General features: G+C 38.2%; 1 protein-coding gene across 4 annotated transcripts; it reads left to right on the forward strand.

Moving 5' to 3' along the window:
• The first annotated feature begins 13,698 nt into the window (after positions 1-13,698).
• On the forward strand, positions 13,699-25,117 carry ARL1 (ARF like GTPase 1). 4 transcript variants are annotated; one of them, XM_082739175.1, is made up of 6 exons: positions 13,699-13,800; positions 14,693-14,968; positions 19,721-19,802; positions 21,018-21,129; positions 23,805-23,983; positions 24,698-25,117. In XM_082739175.1, the coding sequence occupies exons 2-6, from the start codon at positions 14,965-14,967 to the stop codon at positions 24,726-24,728; spliced, it is 408 nt and encodes a 135-aa protein (XP_082595301.1). In that variant the 5' UTR covers positions 13,699-13,800; positions 14,693-14,964; the 3' UTR covers positions 24,729-25,117. The 4 variants fall into 4 exon arrangements, with proteins under 4 accessions (XP_082595301.1, XP_082595300.1, XP_082595299.1 ...); XM_082739174.1 differs by lacking the exon at positions 13,699-13,800 and adding an exon at positions 17,194-17,331 and having other exon boundaries at positions 14,482-14,968; XM_082739173.1 differs by lacking the exons at positions 13,699-13,800; positions 14,693-14,968 and adding exons at positions 15,444-15,477; positions 17,194-17,331.
• Positions 25,118-25,323: the final 206 nt, after the last annotated feature.

Genomic DNA, 25,323 nt, shown 5'->3' on the forward strand with positions numbered 1-25,323 from the left:
TAACACACATTTTGAATGTTATCTATATTATGTACTATATTCTTACAATAAAGTAAGCTAGAGAAAAGATAATGTGATTAAGAAAATGACAAGGAGGGGTTACTGGGTGATTCTGTTGGTTAAGTGTCGACTCTTGATTTTGGCTCAAGTCATGATCTCATGGTTGTGAGATTGAGCCTTGTGTCAGGCTCACATGCTGGGCATGGAGCCTGCTTAAGATTCTCTCTCTCCCTCTCCCTCTAGCTCTCTCAAAATAAATAAATAAATAATCACAAGGAAGAGAAAATTTTTTACAGTACTGTGCTGTATTTGTCAAAAAAAAATCCACATGTAAATGGACCTGTGTAGTTCAAAACCATGTTGTTCAAGGGTCAACTGTACATACCTTATTTATTGATTAGAAGTCCTAACCATCATCGGAGTTTTCAGCAAGTCATAATCTTTTTGTTGGTGGAAGTCTTGCCTTAATACTGATGACTGCTGACCGATCGGGCTGGTGTTTGTAGAAAGACAGGGTGGCTCTGGCAATTTCTTTTCTTTTCTTTTTTTTTTTAAGATTTATTTATTTATTTGACAGAGATCACAAGTAGGCAGAGAGACAGGCAGAGAGAGACGGAGGAAGCAGGCTCCCTGCCGAGCAGAGAGCCCGATGCGGGGCTCAATCCCCGGACCCTGAGATCATGACCTGAGCCGAAGGCAGAGGCCTAACCCACTGAGCCACCCAGGCGCCCCTGTGGCAATTTCTTAAAATAAGATGACAATGAAGTTTATTACACTGATTGACTCTTCCATTTACAAATGATTTCTCTGTAACGTGTGATGCTGTTTGATAGCATTTTACTCACAGCAGAACTTCTTTCAAAATTGGAGTCAATCCTATCAAACCCCGCTATTGCTTTATCAACTAAGTTTATGTAATGTTCTAAGTCCTTTGTTGTAATGTCAACAATCTTCACAGCATCTTCACAAGGAGCAGATTACATTTCAAGAAACCACTTTCTTTTTTTTTTTTTTTTTAAGATTTTATTTTTTTATTTGACAGAGAGAGATCACAAGTAGGCAGAGAGGCAGGCAGAGAGAGAGAGGAGGAAGCAGGCTCCCTGTGGAGCAGAGAGCCTGATGCGGGACTCGATCCCAGGACCCTGAGATCATGACCTGAGCCGAAGGCAGTGGCTTAACCCACTGAGCCACCCAGGCGCCCAAGAAACCACTTTCTTTGCTCATCCATAAGAGGCAATTCCCCATCAATAAAGTTTTACCATAAGATTGCAGCAATTCAGTCACATCTTCAGACTCCACTTCTAGTTCTCTTGCTTTTTCTACTCCATCTGCAGTTACTTCCTCCACCGAAGCCTTGAACTCCTCAAAGTCATTCATAAGGGGTGGAATTAACTTCTTCCAAACTTCAGTTAATGTTTATTTTTGATCTCTTCTCATGAATTCCAATTTTTTTTAAAGATTTTATTTATTTATTTGACAGACAGAGATCACAAGTAGGCAGAGAGGCAGGCAGAGAGAGAGAGAGAGAGAGGGAAGCAGGCTTCCTGCGGAGCAAGGAGCCCGATGCGGGGCTCGATCCCAGGACCCTGAGATCATGACCCAAGCTGAAGGCAGCAGCCCAAACCACTGAGCCACCCAGGCACCCCACCAAATTTTTTTTTTAAGATTTTATTTATTTGACACAGAGAGAGAGAGATCTCAAGTAGGCAGAGAGGCAGGCAGAGAGGGAGGGGGAAGCAGGCTCCCTGCCAATCAGAGAGCCGAATGCTGGGTTCAATCCCAGGGCCCTGATCATGACCTGAGCCCAAGGCAGAGGCTTAACCTTCTGAGCCACCCAGGCACCCCAAGAATTCCAAATGTTCTTAATGGCATCTAGAATGATGGATTCTTTCCTTGGCTCTAATCCATCAGAGCAATCACTATGGCAACTATAGACTTGCAAAATTTATTTCTTCAATACTAAGGCTTTTTAAGGTCTAAATTATTTCCCGATCTATAGGCTGCAGAATGGATGTTGTGTTAACAGGCGTGAAAATGACATTTATCTCATTGTCCATCTCCATCAGTGAACTTGGGTGACCAGGTGCATTGTCAATGAGCAGTACTGTTTTGAAAGGAATCCTTTTTTTATGAGCAGTAGTTCTCAACAGTAAGCTAGAAATATTTAAAAAATCATGCTGTAAACAGATGTGCTAGCATCCAGACTTTGTTGTTCCATTCATAGAGCACAGGCATAGTAGATCTAGAATATTTGTCAAGGGCCCTTGGATTTTCAGAATAATACATGAATATTGACTTCAACCTAAAGCTGAGAGCTACATTAGTCCCTACCAAGAGAGTCAGCCTGTTCTTTGAAATATTGGGGTGAGGGGTGCCTGGGTGGCTCAGTGGGTTAAAGCCTTTGCCTTTGGCTCAGGTCATGATCCCAGGGTCCTGGGATCAAGCCCTGTATCGGGCTCTCTGCTCAGCAGGGAGCCTGCTTCTTCCTCTCTCTCTCTCTCTCCCTGCCTCCCTCTCTGCCTACTTGTGATCTCTGTCATATAAATAAAAAAATAAAAAATAAAATAAAAAAAAATGTTGGAGTGAGGCATTGATTTCTCCTCTCTAGCTAAGAAAGTTCTAGATGGCATCTTTTTTCAATTGAAGACTGTTTTGTCTACATTGAAAATCTGTTTAGTGCAGCCACCTTCATTAATTGTCTCAGCTAGATTTTCTGGATAACTTTCTGCAGCTTCTGCATTGGCACTTGTTGTTCACCTTGCAATTTTATGTTGTGGAGATCCCTTCTATCTTTAAACCTCATGAACTAACTTCTGCTAGCTTCAAATTTTCTTTTGTAGCTTCCTCACCTCTGTGAGCCTTCATAGAACTGGAGAGGTAGGGCCTTGCTCTGGAGTAGGCTTTAGCTTAAGGGAACATTGTGGCTGGTTTGATTGATCCAGATCATTAAAACTTTCTCCACATTAGGGGCACCTGGGTGGTTGGGTGGGTTGAGGCCTCTGCCTTCGGCTCAGGTCATGATCCCAGGGGCCTGGGATCGAGCCCCACATCAGGCTCTCTGTTCAGCGGGGAGCCTGCTTCCTCCTCTCTCTGCCTGCCTCTCTGCCTGCTTGTGATCTCTGTCTATCAAATAAACAAATAAAATCTTAAAAAAAGCCAAAAAACTTTCTCCACATTAGCCATAAAGCTGTTTCATTTTCTTATAATTTGTGTGGTCATTAGAGAAGCACTTTTCATTTCCTTTATGAACTATTCTGTTGCATTCACAACTTGGCTAACTATTTGGTACAAGAGGCCTGGCTTTTGGCCTATCTTGGCTTTCGACAATGCCTTTCTCACTAAGCTTAATCATTTCTAGTTTTTGATTTAAAATGAGACACATATGACTCTTTCTTTCACTTGAATACATAGAGACCATTGTAGGGTTATTAATTGGCCTAATTTCAATATGGTTATCTCAGGGAGTAGGGAGGCCCAAGGAGAGGAAGAGACGTGGAACAGTTGGTTAGTGGAACATGGTTAATGGAACAGTCAGAACATACACATTTATCAGTTAAGTTTGCTGTCTTGTAAGGAAGGGCAGTGTTCATGGGGCCCCCCAAAACTTATAATAGCAACGTCAAAGATCACAGATCACCATAACAAATACAACAATAATGAAAAAGTGTGAAGTATTATGAGAAACACCAAAATGTGACACAGAAACATGAAGTGAGCAAATACAGTTGGAAGAATAGTGCTGATAGGCTTGCACTATGCAGGGTTGCCATAAACCTTCACATGGTAAAAAACACAAATATCTGCCAAATGCAGTAAAGTGAAGCACAAGAAAGTGAGATGTGCCTGTACATGTGTATATGCATAGAATACATTTTGAAGGATTCCTAAAACTCTTTATAGTGATTAATTCTGAGAAATGACTCTAGATATGGAAGTCAGTGTAGGAGAGAGATTTTACAGCCTTCACCCTTTTGTACACTTGAACTTACTTTTTTGGATATATAAACATATATAAGTTTTAAAAAGCTATGCATTGCAAAGAATAAAATTTAAGTTGAAAATGACTGATAAATTGGTCTAAACTTCCTCATATTGACTACTACTATCTATCCCAAATAAAAGGAAAAGAACACACCATTTAGAAAATATTTAAGGCGCCTGGGTGGCTCAGTCCTTAAGCATCTGCCTTCGGCTCAGGTCTTGATCCCAGAGTCCTGGGATCAACTCTCACATTGAGCTCCTGCTCAGCAGGGAGTATACTTCTCCCTTTAACCCTGCTCATGATCTCTGTCTCTCAAATAAAATCTTTTTTTCAAATAAATAAAGTCTTTTAAAAAAGAACATAATATGTAAATATTTTCATATACATATAAACATAAACATAAATATAAATATAAATTATAAATAATAAGGACATTTCTTATTTTGGGTAGGTCAGTTTCTTTCTCAGTAGCAGAACCTAGCAATTCTGCTTAAGAAGTCTGGTTCTCATGCCAAAGAACTTGGGATCCAATCTTAGCTCTACCAGCTACTAGCTCTGTACCCTGGGTAAACTACTTAACCCATCTAAGCTTCATTTTTTTTCTTTCTTTAAAATGTGGGAGGGGTGCCTGGGTGGCTTAGTTGGTTAAGTGTCTATGTTTGGCTCAGGTCATCATCCCAGAGTCCTGGGATCAAGTTCTGCATTGGGCACCTGCTCAGTGGAGAGCCCATTTCTCCCTCTCTGTCTGTGCTCCCCCTGCTTGTGCCCTCTCTGCCCCAAATAATTACATAAAATCTTAAAAAAAAAAAAAAAAGTGGGAGGGGTGCCTGGGTGGGCTAACTCGGTTAAATCTCTGCCTTTGGCTCCGGTCATGATCCTGGGGTCCTGGGATCTAGCCTCATGTCTGGCTCACTGCTCAGTGGGGAATCTGCTTCTCCCTCTGTCCCTTCTGGTCATACTCTCTCTCTCAAATAAAATATTTTTTTAAATATGGGAGAATAACAAACAGTATGCTTTTTACAGAGTTACGAAAATGGAATGAAGTAAAACAGTTAAAGAGATAAGCACACTGATTGACCCAAAGTAAATATTTGATAATTTATATTAGAAAGTGCATATGATGAAGATGAAGGGCAGTAATGGGAAAAATTCATGGGGAAAGTCAATATTTGTTTCCCTTTTTGAAAAATGTGGACATCCAGAGACAAATATGGATAATAAGACACATTTAGAAAAGTACTATTTGTGTAATTACCATCTAGTTGTTTCTAGCCAGTGGTTGAAGTTTGAGTCTATCAAGGATGGCCGACTCTTGAGAGCTGAGCAGGGTATGGATAAACTGGCAGGGCTCCCCAGCCAGCCCAGAAGAGACTGGGCCACCTCTTTCATCTATGTGTGTTTCTTGATGCTCTCACTACTCATAGTTTTTCCATGTCTCACTTAAAAAGGTGAAAAGGGCCATCATGGATTGAAGAGAAGGAGAAGAGTTCAAGCCTGACTCTAACGATGAACTGGGTAACCTCAGGGCCACAATATTCCCATTTATAAAATTAGGAGACTGGCCCCGGAGATCTCAAGTGTTCTTCCAGATTCTATAGAGATGATACTTTTCCCCCCAAAGATTTCATTTTAAGTAATCTATACATCCAACGTGGGGCTCGAACCCACAACCATGAGATCAAGAGTCGCATGCTCTACTGCCTGAGCCAGGTACCTCAAGAGAGATACCAATTTTTAAGAATAACAAAAGCCCCTTCTTAGTCCTAGTGGTTTCCATCAGTTGTATATTCTGTGTTGCTCCATTCTGCTGAACTCAGATTGGGAGGTGACAGAGCTTTGCAAAGTCTGAACTAAAAATAACCTCTTCCCATAAATATTTTATCAGAGCTAGAGTGGTAAATAAAAGATGATTAAAATTTTATAAAAAGTCTGCTGAGACTTTTTATTTCATTATTTGTTTTGTGGGGAGGAGTTTCCATCAGAGGTGGGTAAACTATGTTAAGAATGGAAATCGTTTGGAGTTTAAATAAAACAAACTGATATAGATTATTAAAACCCACTAACAATGAGATTCATTGTGATTAATATCTCCACTCAAGCCATACAGTACTTCTACTAGGTATGCTCATTCAACTCATATTTTCTAACACTTTGCAGAAATGTTATACTTTATGCATAATCATGATTAAAGTGTTTTATATTTGTGGAGCTGGCACTTTAGTCTACCAAGAAATTTTTATAATTTGATAACTTACAACCAAAACATCTGTCTGGTCAGGAATTTGATAATGTACAATATAGCTCTTTTCTTTGTCAAAAATAATAAATGGATATTTGAGTTAAAGTCTATCTTATAAAACAAATACTGCAAGTTAAAAAAAAAAACTTTAATAGAAATGCAAAGTAGGGTACTATGTTCTCAAATGCCTCTAACTTTTTTCCCACAATAGTGAGTTAGGCAATATTCAAAGAACTTCCTTATTTTAACTTTAAAATTAAAAAACAACTTCTCTAAATCAATAATAAAGACTTTGTTTTTCACCAGAGTTCGCTTCATTACTTGATATATAATATAGTGTTGGGTGTAAGGCAGGTTGTTTAACCAGGCTATTGAAATCATGATATAATACTAATTCTTATTCTATAGGACCAACCTCTTATTCTATATAATGCCAAGTTCCTACATGCAATATATTATGCATATCTGGTTTTGGGAATTGGGACAGAAACCAGTGGTAACCATTTTCATCGTTTCAGAAACTGCAGAGAGAAATTTGAGTTTTAATATAACTCATTTTAGATATTTTGATATCATTTATTTTTGAAAGATCAAATTGTTTAGATTGAATTGCCTCATGTAAGTAGACTGTGGAAATTCCATATTAGATCTTTCCTCCTTATTCTAGAAAACAATATAGTACAGTAAAACATTTGATTTCTCTTTGGAGTAGTAATGCTGAAGTGAGTCATTTGTTCATTCATTCATTTATTCAACAATGATTTGTTGAGTACTTCCCATATGTGAGGCATTATGTTAAGCCTTATAGTAAAGAAAACTAACTGGGTACTTGCATACATACAAGAACCAATAATGAACCAATTATCTGCAGATGATGGGTCAAACACCAAGCACCAACATAATAGATACTTTATTTATTTTTTTTAAAGATTTATTTATTTGAGAGAGAGGGAGAGAAAGCACACAGCAGCGGGGAGGGACAGGCAGAGGGAGAAGCAGACTCTCTGCTGAGCAGGGAGCCCATTGCTGGACTCCATCCTGGGATGACCTGAGCCAAAGGCAGTCGCTTCACCAAAACTGAGCCACCCAGGTGCCTAACAATAAATATTTTAATAGAGTGAAAAAAGATTGAGTAGGGGCACTAGGGCAGTCAGAGAAATCCTTGCCCAGGAGTAAGTGCTTTGAAAAGATATGTTGGATTTATATAGGAGGATGAATGGAGAAAGCATCCCAGGGAGGAGAAGCAATATAGAAAATGTTATAGTTTCAGTCACACATAAGGCATGTCCAGAAGATAAAACAAAGTTGTAGAGGACAGTCTTATAATTCCTTGAAGGGTGGTCAGTGGACCAATAGCATTAACATCCCCGGGAACTTGTAGAAACACAGGATCAGAGTCTGATCCCACATGATCAGGATCTATGGGTGCATTGTATACATACATTCAAGGTTGAGAAGCTGTAATCTACTCCAATCCTTCACTTTGCAGAGGAATCTGAACCACAGAGCAGTGGGTGCCTTCCCTGATAATAGTGCTAAACTTTACTTCAGAACCAAAATTAGAGTGTCCTGGAAACTGAGTTTCCCCCCAATTCATAGTGTTTGCCTAATCTAGAGAGGGGTAATAAGCTGGACCTGAGTGTGGAAGTATTTGAATGCCCAGTTAAGAAGCTCAGGCCTCAGGGTGCCTGGGCGGCTCAGTGGGTTAAGCCTTTGGTCCAGGTCATGGTCTCAGGGTCATGGGATTGAGCCCCGCATCAGGCTCTTTGCTTAGCAGGGAGCCTGCTTCCCCCCATCCTCTCTGCCTGCCTCTCTGCCTACTTGTGATCTTTCTCTCTCTGTGTCAAATAAATAAATAAAATCTTTAAAAAAAAAAAAGAATCTCAGGCCTCATCCATTCATTAATTTAACAGACATTTACTGAACTCCAATGTAGTAGCAATGGGGATACAGAGAAGAATAAGAAAGGCCCTGCCCTTAAAAGCCTCACAGTCTCCTGGAAAAGTAAGTAACCAACAATTACAAACATCTTTCTAAAATGAGTTTTAAAGGCTTATGACAGAGAAATTAACACGACTTTTATTCCGTTAACATTTACTGAGTACCTAGTACATGGAAGACTTTCATTAGAAGCAAAACAGTGGCGTTCAGAGGCATCTGAGAGTGGGGAGAAACAGATAAATCAGTTAAGTGATTACTGCTTAAGATTAGGAAGTAAAAGAAGAATGAATAGGGTTTGGTCACCTGAGGCTGATGGATGGCCTAGAAAGGAGCAAGTCTGCATTAACCAGAGGTGTTAAGGCAAGACAAAATTTGGATCACTGAGCAGAGAAACAGGGAAATTGGGAGAATGAACCAGATTTAGGGGGCTTTGTTTGTTTTACTTTACTTTTCTTTTAGAAGAAAATGTAGGTGTAAATATTCATAAGTTTGAATTAGGCAATAGTTTCTTAGATAGGATACCAAAACCACATGCTACAAAAGAAAAAACAGGTAAAATGGACTTCATCAAAATTAAAAGCTGTGCATCAAAGGACTCCATTAACAAAGCGAAGACAACTCACAGAATTGGAAAAGTATTTGTAATCATATATTTGATACAGTTTTGGTATCCAGAATACATATAGAAAACTTCTGCAACTCAACAATAAAAAGAAAAATAACTCAATTAAAAAATAGGTAACAGATTTGAATATACACTTCTCCAAAGAAAATATACATATAGGCAATAAGCACCTGAAAAGGTTGTTAGTTATCAGGAATTATTAGTTATCACAAATATTGAAATAACAACCATAATGAGAGACCACTCTACACCTACTGTGATGACCAGATTTTAAAAAGTGGAAAATAAGCATAAGTGAGGATGTGAAAAATAAGAATCCTCAAACTTGTTAGTGCAAATGTAAAATGGTAGAAAATACTTTCAGCAAACAATGCAGCTTGGTAGTTCCTCAAAAAGTGAAACACAGAAAAAAAAGTTAAACGCAAGAGTTACTGTATGATTTAGCAATTCCATTCCTAGGTATATACTGAAAAACTGAAAACACTTATTCCTACAAAAACTTGTACACAAATGTTCATAGCAACATTATTCAAACAGCCAAAAGCGAGGACAACCCAAATATCCACCAACTGATGAATAAACAAAACATGTACCTCCATATAATAGAATATTATTCAGCCATAGAGAGTAATGAAGTGTTTGATAAATGCTGTAAATGAAAGAACCCTGAAAACATTAGGCTAAGTAAAATAAGCCAGGCAAAAATTGGACAAATATTGTGTGGTCCCACTTATATGAAATATCTAGAATAGGAAAATAGATTAGAGGTTTTAAGAGGCTAGGGGTGGGGTCAGCTGGGAATTATTGCTTAATGGGTAGAGAGTTTTTGTTTGGGGTGATGAAAATGTTTTGAAATTTGGGTGATCATTGCAAACCTTGTGAATATAGTAAAAGTCACTTAATTGTACTTAACTTAAAAATTATGAATTTTATTGTATGTGAATTACATCTCAATAAGAAAAATAGACCTTTATTTTTTTTTTAAAGATTTTATTTATTTATTTGACAGAGAGAAATCACAAGTAGATGGAGAGGCAGGCAGAGAGAGAGGGAGAGAGAGAGGGAAGCAGGCTCCCTGCCAAGCAGAGAGCCCGATGCTGGACTTGATCCCAGGACCCTGAGATCATGACCTGAGCGGAAGGCAGCGGCTCAACCCACTGAGCCACCCAGGCGCCCAAGACCTTTATTTTTTAAAAAGATTTATTTATTTTGAGAGAGCAGAGGGGACAGAGGGAGAGGGAAAAAGAATCTTCAAGCATACTCCCTGTTAAGCATGGAGCCCAACATGGGGCTCCGTCTCATGACCCTGAGATCAAGACCTGAGACGAAATCAAGAGTTGGGTGCTTACCTGACTGAGCCACTCAGGCACTCCAAGAAAACAAGAAACCAAAAACAAAGAAACAAAAAACCTTTGAAGAGAAATTCTCTGTTGACAAAATACATACCATCGAAAGGAAACATTTGAAATATAAATACACATCTTGCTTTGTGAAAATCAGTGCCTAGTTATGATTGCAAAATGCTCCTTAGTTTAAAATACAATTATAAATACACAGTATGATAAACCCTTCTGAAGCTTATATTTATTATATATTAATATCTACTGTGAATATAGTACGTTTCCACTTCATGGAATACAATCTGAGCAAAAAACGTAGCTTCCACTAGGTAATGGAACATACAGAAATATTAAGTTTCCAGGTTTGGAAATTACAGATGCTTGAGTCATGGTCATGTGTTTGAAAATCAATTTGCCAAATGTATAGATCATGGCTCAGTTACAGAAAGCATCTAGTTACTCCAGGTCTGGAAGTTAAATGTTCAGGGTTGCTCTCCCAGCTGCGTTTCTACTTCATCTGTAATTGAGGTGGATAGAATTGAGGTTCCTCTTAGCTTTAAAATTCTGAACTTATTTGATCTTATCATGTTTTACTTTATAGTAAAAGGACTTTTGAACTTGTTTTAATTGTTTGGATTGCATTAAAACATTCGCATTTTAAAATTTAGCAAATTATTATTGGACCATGAGATTTGAAAAGGATTACCCACTTGGCTTTTAGGTGGACCAAATGATTTCTGTCTATGAATTAGTCTGAAGCAATACCACCACCTGGTGGCCTCTCCTCAAATAAGACAACCTTTGTGAAAATGGTAGTTAGGCCAAGAGGTTCTGGTGTAGCTATTTTAGGAAACACATTTAATTATATTGCACAATATACGTTTAAGTTAACTAACCTCATGGCATGGCCTTAAAAACTTATTTTATAATTCAACAAATATTTTAGTGCCCAAGTACAAGAAATATTGGCATTCACAGTATGTAATAGGTATAATAAATAAATGATAATATATTTAGTGGCAAGTTCTAAAGAACATCAGGATAAGGAGGATGTTGGGTAGGTTGCAATTTTATTTTTTATTTTTTTAAATGTTTTATTTATTTATTTGACAGATCACAAGTAGGCACAGAGGCAGGCAGAGGGAGGTGGGAGGGGGAGGCAGGCTCCCTGCTGAGCAGAGAGTTCCATTCGGGGCTCGATCCCACGACCCTGGGATAATGACTCAAGCCAACGGCAGAGGCTTTAACCCACTGAGCCACCCAGGTGCCCCAGATTGCAATTTTATTTATTTATTTATCTATTTTTAGAAAAAGATTTTATTTATTTATTTGACAGAGATCACAAGTAGGCAGAGAGGCAGGTGGTGTGGGGGGTGGGGAAGCAGGCTCCCTGCTCAGCAGAGAGCCCAATGTGGGGCTCGATCCCAGGACCCTGGGATCATGACCTGAGCTGAAGGCAGAGGCTTAACCCACTGAGCCACCCAGGCAGCCCCCCCCCCCCATGGCAATTTCAAATAGAATGACATTTGAGCAAAACTCAAAAGGTGAGGTCAATTCTTTGTGCTTGTTTGAATAATAAAATTCCACAGACCTACAATCTAAATATTTAGCTTTAATTCCAGCATGCCACTATAAATTGTTTCCTCAAGTATTTCTTTTTAGTAAGCAGGAACTGTAATACCAGGCCAATATAGTAAGAATGACTACATTTTAAAAAATGATATTACCCTAAAGATAAGTATCTTTCCTAGATAATGACTGTCCTTAGTATCAGAAAAGATACAGGAAGTGGAAGTTTTGTTATCTAACTTTTCACAACCTTAAATTTTCCTTTACACTCTGAAAACTGTGTTCCTATGAAAGTAGGAACTGCTGTAGCCATAGGAGTTGGGAACTGAGAGAAGGGAGAAGAAGGTAGAGCTGCGATGTTATCATCAATAAAGACTAGCCAAGTTTCTTCAAGCGGTTTATGGCTTTGCTTTTACAAATGTCTCAGCACATGGTGAAACAATTTAAATTTTCTATCTTAAGCATCCTTGGGTTAATGAGTGCACCTTGAGAGTAGGGATTGTTATAGACTATTTAATAGGCACAGCATAAGGCCTTGAACATGGTCAGGAAAAGTTATTTTAGTTGTTCTAAATCTACATTAGAAAAAAATTTAATATCTCAGTATTTGCAGTTTCTTCTGTAGATCAAATGTTTCTGAGAATAAAGTTTTTGATGCAGTCAGGAAATGAGATCAAATCTTAATAGACAAGGCAAAGAGTTAAATGGATAAATTTTAAAAATAAAGTGTTTGGGGGCATCTGGATGGCTCAGTCTTAAGCATCTGACTCTGTTTGGCTCAGGTCATGATCTCACGGGCCCTGAGATCCAGCCCTGCCCTTTGGTGAGGAGTGTGCTTGGAGTCTCTCCCTCTGCTCACCAACCCCTGCCCCCAAATGAGTAAATACATCTTCAAGAAAAAAAAAAAAAAGCTTTTTAAAAGATTTTATTTATTTATTTGAGAGAGAGAGAGAATGAGAGAGAGTGAGTGAGCACAAGAAGGGGAGGGTCAGAGGGAGAAGCAGACTCCCCGATGAGCAGAGAGCCTGATATAGGACTCAATCCCAGGACTCTAGGATCATGACCTGAGCTGAAGGCATTTGCTTAATCAACTGAGCCAGCCAAGTGCCCTAAAAATAAAGTTTTTGATCAAATCACCTAAAAGGTTTTTATTATACTGTTTCCATCGTGACTTGTAATTAGGTGCTTAATACACCTTATAAAAGGCTGGAATGCCACCTAATAGTATTAACAATGCTTTTTCATCTGTATATAGCGCTTCAGTTTACTCAGTGTTCTCAAAAAGTCTCATTTGCTTATCTGGTTCAGAATATGTGGTGCAAATATAAACTTTACAGTGTATCTTTCCTTTCAGTTCTCCCTTAAAAGGAATTCGTATTTTCAGACAATTATGTGCATTATACTGGAAACATAAATCTTTTGCCAAGTGGCAGTAGCTCAGCGTGGGAAGATATGGACTGGAGGTGGATGAAGAACAGGTGAAAAAGGGTCAGTGGAATCTCAGCCCACTGAGATCCAACAGCTGGGATAACATAATGCTTACAAAGCACAACCTTAAAAAGGTCTAGATGTTTAAAGAGTGGCTCAAATCTCCCATAAATAAACAATAAATAACAAATAAAACCGAACTTCTCCTTGGAAGAAAAATTTTTGTGAATTTATGATTGAGAAGCCAGGAAGGGAGGCGAGAGCAACAGGGAAATCTAGTTCAATGCCTAGACAGCTGGAGAGGTCTGAAAATTGAAGTAAAAACGAAGCAGTCCATAAACGTCTTTTGAATGGATGAAAATCTCTACTTTAAATAAAAACATAATATGCAAAAATTATATTTGGAAGGAGACAATGTATACAATGATGACTTCTGTGAAGAACTGTGGGATTGAGAGCTAGAGATAGGTTTACTTTTCGGTGTGCCTGTAAGACTTTTTTTTTTTTTTTTTTTTTTTAAGGACTATTTATTTGAGAGAGCGAGAGAGAGCGGGAGCGAGAATAGGAACACAAGCAGGCTTCCCATTGAGCAGGGAGGCGGAGGCGGGGCTGGATCCCACGACCCTGGGATCATGACCACAGCCAAAGGCAGACGCCTAACAACTAAGCCACCCAGGTAACCACCTTTAAGAATTTTTAAGAGACCCACACTCAACCTTTTAAAAAGGTTACAGTCTAAAGGCCCCTGGGGCCTCAGCGGTTAAGCGTCTCCCTTCGGCTGAGGTCATCATCCAGGGACCTTGGATCCAGCCCCATTTCGGGCTCCCTGCTCAGCGGAGAGCCTGCTTCTCCCTCTCCCACTCCCCCTGCTTGGGTGCCCTCTCTCTCTGTATCTCTGTCAAATAAATCAATGAAATCTTAAAAAAAAAAATCAGAATCTAGGGGAAATCAATAAAATCTTAAAAAAAAAAATCAGAATCTAGGGGAATCCCTTTTTCCCATCTTCCCAGTATCACTTCCTTCCTCCCAGTACAATTTTCTGTCAAAGCTGGCATTACTCTCACGCTCATGGAGGGAACAGGTCCTCAGTCCTTGTGATCTGAACCAGCTCGTCCATCCTGCCCATCGCAGAAGAGGGGTCAGGTGCTCAGGTGGAAGAAAGGGGTGAACGGCTCTAACGCAGACCCTGCACGCCACTGCGACTCCAAAAACCCCGTTAGCGACCTCAAGTGTAAGGTTGACTAGTATTGGCCGTGCGGGGCTGTTTCTACCATTATTACGCAGTCCTATTTCCGTGTGGGAAAAGCACCCAGAAAAAGGGACGTCTTCCCCGCAGGGTAGTTCAGCACCTACAACTTCTGCGACGCTACACTCTGTGCCGGCGTCCATTCCGGCTGCAGTGTGGAGGCCGGACTCGAATTTTTGGTTGGCAGATTCGCCACTTTTGGGTGTCAGAATTTAAAATGAAAATTCGAATTTCCCTATTTGGAAGCCCTTTAAGTACAAAAATACAGAATCAAGAGAGATTTGGGGTCCTTGAATATTTTTATCTTCTGGCTTCCACCTAGCGCGCCGAAAAGTTTCGTCGAAAGCGGCGACGCGGACGCTCAGGTCGCCGTTCCTGGCGCGTAGGCGCTGCGGCCCTTCGCTCCCGCCCCCGCCGGGAGTCCGACGTGGAAGTTGCTGGGCTGACCGGACTTCCAAGGGATTCGCTTGGGAGCCGAAGCCGGACCCGGAGGCCAAGGCGAGCAGAGGTGGAGGCGCCGAGGCCCGAATAGGAGTAGCTGCCGAGGCCGGGGCCTGTCTCTGACCACCGACAAGGGCGGACAGGCGGTTCACCATGGGTGAGGAATCCGAGAAAGGCTCCCAAGAGCGATGGAGGTGCTGCGGCCGAGGGCTAGGACCAGGAGGAGGAGGGGGGCCAGCCTGGGAAGCCCAGAGTAGTCAGCTTTTCAAGGGCGGGTCGCTGAAGACTTAACTTACCTTGGCTGGTCACCTGTGGGGGTGGACCCTGCTTGGAACTTTCGCCCCTGCTCTCACTCTTGGCCCCTGAATCCCAGAAGGGTCAGGGGGTGGGGGCAGCGCGGCCCCGGAGAGCGCTTCGGCCTGGGAACCCGGCCCTGAGTCCTTAACCCTGACCATGAACTTTTGCCTCACCTCCTCAGACCCAGCTTGACTGGGGGAACAGAGTTGGCCTTGAAAAGCTTGGCAGTTTGTCAGTCGCAGGTTTCTTGCGTTAAAGATGAGATCTGACCTCACAGTGGAAGCTTGATTCTCTTGTCCTGGTCCCTGGGATTGCGTCAGTTTAAAAAATCCAAAGGGAATGTTGCTCCAATGTTTTCTAGCCAACTTGGTATTTGCTTGCTTATCTGTAGCTTTTCATGGAAATGATAGAGTAAGGTGGAGAAGGAAATAGGGACTGTATTGGTCATTACTGGTCAGTGAGCGAAATTTTAAGATCGGTATTTGGAGTGCTAATTGAGGTCACAGCATTGTCCTCACAAGCACCAGCTATCGCTAGCTTCCTTCCCGGCTGGAACCCAAATGAAGGTGCAGATTTTTTAAACTGGTTCACAACTGTCCAAATGATGCAAATTCTTTGGATTATTTTAATTCCTCTTCCATTTTCCAGGGGATTTACTTCTTGTCTTGGAACACAAGTGCTTTCCTGTCTTTTCCCATAACACCCTTAAGTCTTTTTTTCCTTAAAGATTCTATTTTTAAGTAATCTCTACACCCAAGGTGGGGCTCGAATTTACAACTGTGAGATGAGTGCATCCTCCACAGACTAAGCCAGCCAGGTGCCCCAGGTTTTATTCATTCATTCATTTATTTTTTTATTTTTTAAGGTGTAAAAGGTAGAATAGATTTTGTCAAGTTATGCACCTTCTGTTACACTTTTCTAAGGTTCTCTGGCCCATGGTTCTTCATTTTTCTAGACTTGAGGCTCTTAATTGTGTCATTTCTGTGTCAGATAACCATGCATTGCATGTGACATCACTTCAGTTGTCAACTTTTTTTTTTTAATTGTTCATGTAACTGTCTTTTAATCTTCTCTGATGACTTTTGGTGGGAAGAGGCCAAAGTGTTTTTTTTTTTTTTCTGGTAATCATTAAAAAAATGTATTTTAAAAAAGAGTGGGAGGCTTAACTAGCTGAGCCATCCAGGTGCTACAGAAGCTTTTAATCACCAATCAGTGGTGATTCTGATAATCACAACTCTTGTTCACAAGTGCTTTTATGTTACACAATGCTTTATGTATAGGAAACTTTCTGGAAATGTTTAATGATACATTGATACATTTATTACTTTTTTAAATGAGTTTTCTCTCAAAACTAGGTTTTGTTATTTTGGGCTTCTGTGTTTCAATTTCTTTTGCAAGTTATATTTCTTAGAGAGATGATGGTGGTGCAATACAGTGAAAACAATAGCTTTTCACATGTGAGAACTTTATTGTCCCACTGTCATTCCGATTTGTTCTTTAGTGTTTAGGGGTTGTGAGGAGATCATGCTAAGCTATCTATATTCTCATGATTAGAAAGTGAGCTCCAGGGGGCGCCTGGGTGGCTCAGGCAGTTAAGCACTTGCCTTTGGCTCAGGTCATGATCTCAGGTTCCTGGGATCCAGCCCCTCATCAGGCTCCCTGGAGGGAGCCTGCTTCTCCCTTTTTCTCTGCTGCCCCCCTTGCTATATTTTCTCCCTCTCTCTCTGCTGCTCCTCCTGCTTGTGCTCTCTCTCTTACCTCTCTGGAATAAGTAAGTAAAATCTTTTAAAACAATTTACATGAAACAGTGAACTCCATGAGGACAGTGGTTCTGTTTCTCTTATTCGGGAATATATCTTCTTGTGCCTTCCTGACACATTATTTAGGACTGGTGACAATCAGTAATTACTTGTTTGATCTTGATTAACATATATCATTGGTAGCAAACTTACGCACCTAAGAATTGAGGAGAATATAACAGTATTAATTAATTCGGTATCACTTTCAAAGGGCAAGATTAAATGTTTTATGGACTTAGTTCACAAAATGATACTGAATGCATTTTATCTTTTATTACTTTTTCAGGTGGGTTTTTCTCAAGTATTTTTTCCAGTCTGTTTGGAACCCGGGAAATGAGGATTTTAATTTTGGGATTAGATGGAGCAGGAAAAACTACAATTTTATACAGATTACAGGTTGGAGAAGTCGTTACTACTATTCCTAGTAAGTGTTGTTATGATAAACTAATTGTAGGGGTTCTTGTTTTCCATTTAATGTAATGATTAGGTAATTTTAATATAGTAAGGCTTGTAAACTAATATGGACATAATATTGGTAACATTATTATTATTTTTTTTAAATTTTTTATTTTTTATAAACATATATTTTTATCCCCAGGGGTACAGGTCTGTGAATCGCCAGGTTTACACACTTCACAGCACTCACCAAAGCACATACCCTCCCCAATGTCCATAACCCCACCCCCCTTCTCCCAACCCCCCTCCCCCAGCAACCCTCAGTTTGTTTTGTGAGATTGAGAGTTACTTATGGTTTGTCTCCCTCCCAATCCCATCTTGTTTCATTGATTCTTCTCCTACCCTCATTTAAGCCCCCATGTTGCATGTACCACTTCCTCTTAACAGGGAGATCATATGATAGTTGTCTTTCTCCGCTTGACTTATTTCGCTAAGCATGATACGCTCTAGTTCCATCCATGTTGTCGCAAATGGCAAGATTTCATTTCTTTTGATGGCTGCATAGTATTCCATTGTGTATATATTTGGTAACATTATTTTTCATAAGTTTAGAGGCAGTTTGTAAACCCCTGTGCATGGCTGGGTTTTGCTCTTTAGAGCTATTTTTAAAGTTGGCTGGAATTAAGCCACTTTAATGAAGGGAAATGAAGCCACTTTCATTGAGAGCCATTATCTTTATTGATAAAATGAAGATAACACCCACTGACTTTATGAAGTACATAAAATACTTTGTAAACCTGTTTAAAGAATTATGTAGGTGTTAAGTGGTGTTATTGCATCTGATAGGCTTTTTTCCCCCTGATAGGCTTTTTTCCCCCTATTTGTTACAATTTTAATTAAGATTTGTTTCTCTTATTTAATTCTGTTGATCGCTTATAAAGAATGGAGTGGAAGAGACAGACTCTTGAATTAATCTGGTACCTTTTTAGGTATTACTGATATTTTTATATCAAGAGAAGAAACACCTCAACTTTAAATCAGTTGTTGATACCTTAGAAGGATATTCTCAAACAGTCCTGTTTGACTACATGGGAATACTGTTGTTTATACTTTTTTAATTTGTTGATGTGAATTTACTTAGAGAATATTAATATATTTAAACTAAGAGTTTGTAGAATTTGCTGAAGAGTATTAAATTATGCCTCTGAAATCACTCGTCACTCAAGATATTTTTATATTTAGTAGTATTTAAATTTCCAGATTAAAAAAGAAGTCTAGGTTTCATGAAAGAAGAACTTTTTAAGCCCCGTGGCATCGGTTATTTTCTTTGTGCCATCTTCAGTAAATTTTAGTTCCCGTGGTTCTTGCTTTTCAAAGTAACCCATCTCTGTTGTGGTTAAGTCTTGGCCCTTGCAGTGCACACAGCCCAGTGAATTGCATTTCAGTGAATAAACTGTACAGCATACTCTTGTCCTGTGCATGTAAACAGTGTTTGTAATTGAGGTAAAGATGGTGATTATACTCCTACCTAATTCCAAGGGAGATATCATAAACTTGCTTTTTTAGTTTTTCACTCAGGTGTAATATAGCTATTTTTCAGTTGTGATAGAGAATGTTTACTGTATACTCATTAGAAGCATTTACCAACATAGACTTAAATTTAAAACAAAAGTTAATTGTCCAGTTATAGCTATAAGTCATTTTTCACTTTGATTTTTTAAGCTTCTAAAATCTTGGAAACCAGTTTTCTCAGAATCCTCTCCACCCTCCCTTAGATTCCTTTCAATGAAAACAGTATCCTGCCTTAGCCATGTGGTGTTAGAGCTCCCCCGAAAAAGGATGGGAGGGAAGAGAGATGGGACACTTCCCATTGACCGTCTAGCCACAACCTTACTACAGATGAGCTCTTGAGGAAGTCTGCAAAGGGTCTGTGAGATTGCCACACTTAGAGAAACCAGTTTCCATAAAGTAGTATATAGGTATTGCCGAATCCTTAACCTACTGAAGTTTAGAATTTAGGCTTTCTTGGTTTTGTTCCCTGTTTACTTGCTGTCTGTCAAAATTCCATTTTTTGTAATGCATCTGTGGCTGTTCTTTCTAAACACAACCTCCTAAACACTTGTATGCCAGGGTTGTATTATACAGGGAGTTTAACAGTATGATTTCCATTGAGCTAAAAATTCTATATTTGTAGAGGTGACTAGGGATTCTTATATAACCTGAAAGTGGTGCTGATATTCCTAATTGATGGTGTGTGTGTGTATAGCACAGCAACTGTTTTGTCTTTGTCTTAAGTGGAATAATTTAACCAATAATGTGATTCAGTAGTAATTTGTTAATTGCTAAAATTGGATTGGATACTTTGAAAGTAGAATGCATTAGTCTACATAGACTACTGATTTTGATTTCTTTTCTAGCTATTGGATTCAATGTTGAGACGGTAACATACAAGAACCTTAAATTCCAAGTTTGGGATTTAGGAGGACAGACAAGTATCAGGTATGGTATACAGAGACCAGATTACTTTGTAGTACTGAACATTTAGTAAGCCCTTTAAAGGTTAAGAGCAGTAAGTCAAATATGTTTTCTTTTGTAATTTAAATGGGAACCACTTGGTTTAAAATGAGGTAAAACTACTTATTCTTCAGTTGAATTAAAATAAAAAAATTTAAGGAAGCCTGTTCTTCACATATTAACTTAATGAAAAGTTTTTTCATGAAAATCTCAAGATCTAATTACTTCAGTAGTTTTTATCTGAAAAGGGTCTTCCATTTAGTTCTTGTCACTCTGTCTTGAAACAGACTGCTTTGGATTTTATAAAAATAACTTTCAGTCCACCATTTAGGGCTAATGTGAACATAGATACCCTGTAGAACTTAGGTCTTCATAGGTCTCCTGCCCTGAATTCTATGCTTGGCATGGCCACTGTGAGAGTTTGGTGACTGTCAGTGTTGCTCACTGTGGTACCTACCATCTTAAAACATAAGTAGGACATTCTCCAAACATCCTCCTGCCTTTTAACTGGTTTTATTTTTATTTTCTTTAAAGATTTTATTTATTTATTTGACAGAGAGAGACACAGTGAGAGAGGGAACACAAGCAAGGGGAGTGTGAGAGTGAGAAGCAAGCTTCCCACTGAGCAGGGAGCCCGAAATGGGGTTGGATCCCCGGACCCTAGGATCCTGACCCATGCTGAAGGCAGATGCATAATGGCTGAGCCACCCTGGTGCCCCTTAACTGGTTTTATTTTTTGAACCACTTTTGTATCCCTGTCTAATTTTAGCCATTTCTGCTCATGAAGTCTTCAGTAGTCAGTTTAATGTCTGCTGTATAAAATCATATTAAAAGTTTTTTTTAAGAACCCATTCCTTAAGGAGTTCCTAGTTAGAGAATTATTAGATGTCATAATATGGTCTATGTATAACTTTATCTCAGTACGGTTAGTGATTTCATAGATTGATTATAAAGTCCTCTCTTAGCCTAAAGTCTGAACTCGTTCTGAAACTTCTGATCCTGTGAATTATGTTTATCATTCCACATCTGAAGGATATGATACATACCATCAGAAACATTGATTCTAACACGGGGGGCTGGCAAGATTGGCATGTAAACCTCCTAATCCCCATCATTGCCAAGTCCTAGCATATAAATTAACATAACTTGTTCTTTTTCTTTCAGATAATAATATATTCTCCCTTTCTGAATTTTCTTTAGGCCATACTGGAGATGTTATTATTCAAACACAGATGCAGTCATTTATGTGGTAGACAGTTGTGACCGAGATCGAATTGGCATTTCCAAATCAGAGTTAGTTGCTATGTTGGAGGTAAGAAAACTTCACTCAAGTGTAGGGACATCTTTTACATCTGCTTGTTGTTTTTATTGTTACTACTTGCAGGAATAATTAAAAGCAGGAAAATTTCTTCCCTTGGCTTTAGTGTCATTTTCTTTTATATAAATTACTTCCTATTCTAGAAATTCTGTTGGGAAGAGAGATGGAGACAAAAAGACCAAAAAAAAAAAAAAAAAAATCCAAACAGGAAGTTCTTTAAACTAGATTCTTTCTAGGAAGCTCAGAGGTAAAACTCTCTCTAAACTGAAGAAACTATTTTAAGTTACTCCTGTGAAGTACTTTTTCATAAAATCTATTTCTAGTTGTATAACTTAGTTTAAGGAAGCAGATTAGGGTATAAAAACAAAGCCTGTTTGTTTGTTTTGGAATTTCTGGGTTTCTGGCACACCTCTGGCCCTTGTTTATCTCTTCTAGCTTTCTCATTCTTTATTCTTTCCAGTGTTTACAGCTTCAGTCATACTGACCTCTCTGTTCTTTGGATACTCCAAGCTTGTACATTCGACGCTTGGCTTCGGGCTTTTTGCACCTGCTCATATTTCTGCTTGGAATGCTCCTCCTCCACATCTTTGCATGGCTACCGTCTTGGCATGTTTTATCTCATGTTTCTGCCTCAGAGAGGAGCCTCAGTTATTTGCTAACACCTTATTCTGCCTTATTTTTTGTACAACTTACTCTTTCTTTCCAGTATTTTAAAATATATTTGTTCATATATGTCTCCCACCCTAAAATGTAAGTTGAGTTTACCCTAATACTCCTGATGTGTGGAACAGTGCACAACACTTAAAAACTCAAAACATTGTAGTCACTGAAATTCATAAGGTAATTTATTGGCTAGCTGAATTCAGAGGATGCATTAAATAATCAAAAGTTTAAAAAATCTCCAGTTGTTAAATAAGCTTTTCAAATGTGCTTATGGTTCATTTAAGTAATAACGAAATTGCCTTTGTTTGTGAAAATTAGATGAGTAAGTTCCCTTTTCCTGCCAGAACTATGATTCTGACTTAGCCAATCATTGAATGCTTAAATGTTTTCTAGGCCATTTGATTACCAGAGTAGAAGCATTCTCAGAAGACGTCGGACTTCTGATTTCTTTACTAATGACTTAATGCTTTCTGAGTTATAAATTGCAGACCCACTGATTTTAAAATGTTGCTTTTTTTTTTCACAATGTAGCATCATATTTATCATAAGAGCTTCTTAAAACAAATTGAAGTGTAAGGAATTTTAAGGGACTGTTTAACTGCTTTCAGTGTAATGGATTTTTAAAATAAAAGCTTACTTAGTTAGATATAATCTAAATGGTATGGATTTTTATCATAAAAAGTACTACATAAAAGAAATGTGTTATTTATTAGCTTCAGTATACAGTTTCTTGAGTTGTGCTGGATTATTTGTGAAATTGGGATTTGACTTGTATAATTTTATGAGTAAGAACTAAAAATTATTCATTCTTTAGGGAAGTAATTTATAATTGATTCAGTCACTGAATGTATAATATAAAGTACATGGAACTTATGAGTCAGGTCTGTTCTGTTACATTCAAACTTGCAAAACCAATTTAAGTTATTTTTGTACACAAAAATACATTCTTCCTGGAGTAAAGAATTGAATGTAAAAAATTGAAGTTGTTAACTCCAAGAATATGTAAGAGAATATGTTTAACGTTTCTAGATAGGATCTTTCTAAATCAAAGGATTGGAAGGAATTACAAAAGAAAAGATAGATTTAATTATATTAATACAAATGAAAACCGTGCAAATACAAATTAGTGTAAAACAGGGAACCAGTACATAGTTTTACAATCAGTGATTAAGGATTAGTGTTCTTAATCATATCAAGACCCTTTGCAAATAAGTAGAAAACTGAGCAAAAGGCATGAACGTAAAGTGCACAGGAGAAAACTGTATTGCACATAACATTTGCATTTCTAATACTCTGGTAATATTTAATGAGATGCTGTGTTTGGAAGAATATGTAATTTCTAATTCTTCCAAGGTTGTCATACACTGTTGGTGGAGCCTAAATTATTATAACCTTTCTGGAAGGTAGTTTATTAATATATATAATAAGAATCCCAATATAGTTCATACTTTGATTCTACTTTTGGAGAATTTGTTAAGGAATTAGAGATTCATACAAAGATTTCTGTGTAATGACTGTGTCCCTTGGGTTTCTGTAATAGTCAAGTAAAAAGAACCTAGTGAGAGTCTAATACTGGAGAACAGTTACATAGTTGATGGTAATATGCATTCATAGTATAGAGTGTATTTAACCATTACATTTTTTGGGAAAATTTTGATTGTTTGGAAAAATATCCATGATTTAATGTTTATTTTTTAGAGCAGGTATAGAACAGTATATAAATGTGATCTTAAATGTGTTAATGTATATATTAATAAATTGTAAGTATCTGAATTATAAAGCAGTAGAAAATATCGAGTATTAAGAGTGATCATTTTTGGGAGGTAGGATTATGGATGAAGCTTTTTTCCTTCATACTTCTCTATAATTTCAAATAATTTATAATGAACATTGTAGATTCAAAATTATAGAATAAACTTTTAAAATAATATAGTTGTTGACATTTCTTTCTAAAGTCAAGGAAGCAAATTAATTAGAGAAAATTAAGTACCTTCTATTTTATTTAGGAAGAAGAGCTGAGAAAAGCCATTTTAGTGGTGTTTGCAAATAAGCAGGACATGGAACAGGCCATGACTCCTTCAGAGATGGCAAATTCACTTGGGTTACCCGCACTGAAGGACCGAAAATGGCAAATATTCAAAACTTCAGCAACCAAAGGCACTGGCCTTGATGAGGCAATGGAATGGTAAAGTATATTTACAGAAGCCATCTGTGCATTTGTTTGTGTGTGTAGCTCTTTGTACACATGTGCTTTCCCTTTAGTCTTATGGATGAAATTCAGATTACTTTGCAGCTTATCATATTAAGTTCTTCCAGCCTTTTCTTCCTCTGGTCTTCATATACATCGGCTATTATTTCAGCCACACCTACCTGATTATAGATAGATAAGCCAGCTTTCTGCCTTTTTTTTTTTTAAACTTTTCCCTTCCTTACCACATCCTCCAATTCCTTATCCTTCAGGACTTAGGTTAAGACTGTCTTCTTCTCAAGAACCTTCCCTTACATATCTCCATGCTCACTGCCTTAACACACACATAGTTGGATGTCCTTGTCACAGACCAGTGATACAGTAGTTACACTGTCATGTAATTGATTCGTGCAATTTGAGACTAGTTTTCCCCTCTGAGTTATGCATATCTGGCCATGCTGCAAGTAGTTAACAGCCCGGAAAAAAGATATTTGGTCTTTTTGATTATTCATTCAGAGCACAGATAAAAGTGAAAGCTAAAAGGCTTTCATGGAAATTGGGTCCATAATGTTATTCTTCAGTGTAACTGTCTTAGCTTTCATCATTTAAAATGCTTTGAAATCCACTGTCAGCATAAAACTTACTATAAGTGATCATGCTCTATACCTGAAAGTTTGAAGTTAATGTTATGAAACTGTTTTGTCTTCACAGGTTAGTTGAAACATTAAAGAGCAGACAGTAGTTCAGTCACTTCTACCCTTGTGAAATGAAGACTACATCCTATATCCCTTTGGAAGGAAACAGTTAAGTGGGCTTCATGCTACTAAATGTTAAAACTGTGTGATTGTTGGCATATACTGAACTGAATGCAATATTTGTAATAAATATAAAAAATAAGTATTTGGTTGGAAGGGTAACTCACCCATGACTGAACCAACTGAATGTCTGTTCTGTGTAATGTAAAATCCTCCCTTGCTTTCTTGTGTTAAGTATATATTCTATTTGTATGGAATTCTTATTCAAATAGAGTCCTATTAAAGAATGTACTCTTTACTGAGGAAAAACCCTCCTATTTTTGAATTAGTAGTTGCAGCTTGTTTGTATAAACACTAATAAATATCTTAACCCTGATTTTTTCCACTAAAATGAATTAAGTTCTTCCAAAGATTAGACTTAGTAGAGTAGGGACATGGTTGGGTAACAGAGTCTTCATTTGGTTAATGACCACTTTAAGCTGTTTTGTTTAAAAGCTTTTGGGTATAGGCATGAAGCCGAAAAATTATCTTGGTGGTTAACCTCATTGACGTATGTAATTGTCATTTTATAGTACTTGTATG

This window comes from Mustela nivalis, assembly GCF_964662115.1.
Source record: "Mustela nivalis genome assembly, chromosome: 7".
Taxonomy (NCBI): Eukaryota; Metazoa; Chordata; class Mammalia; order Carnivora; family Mustelidae; genus Mustela; species Mustela nivalis.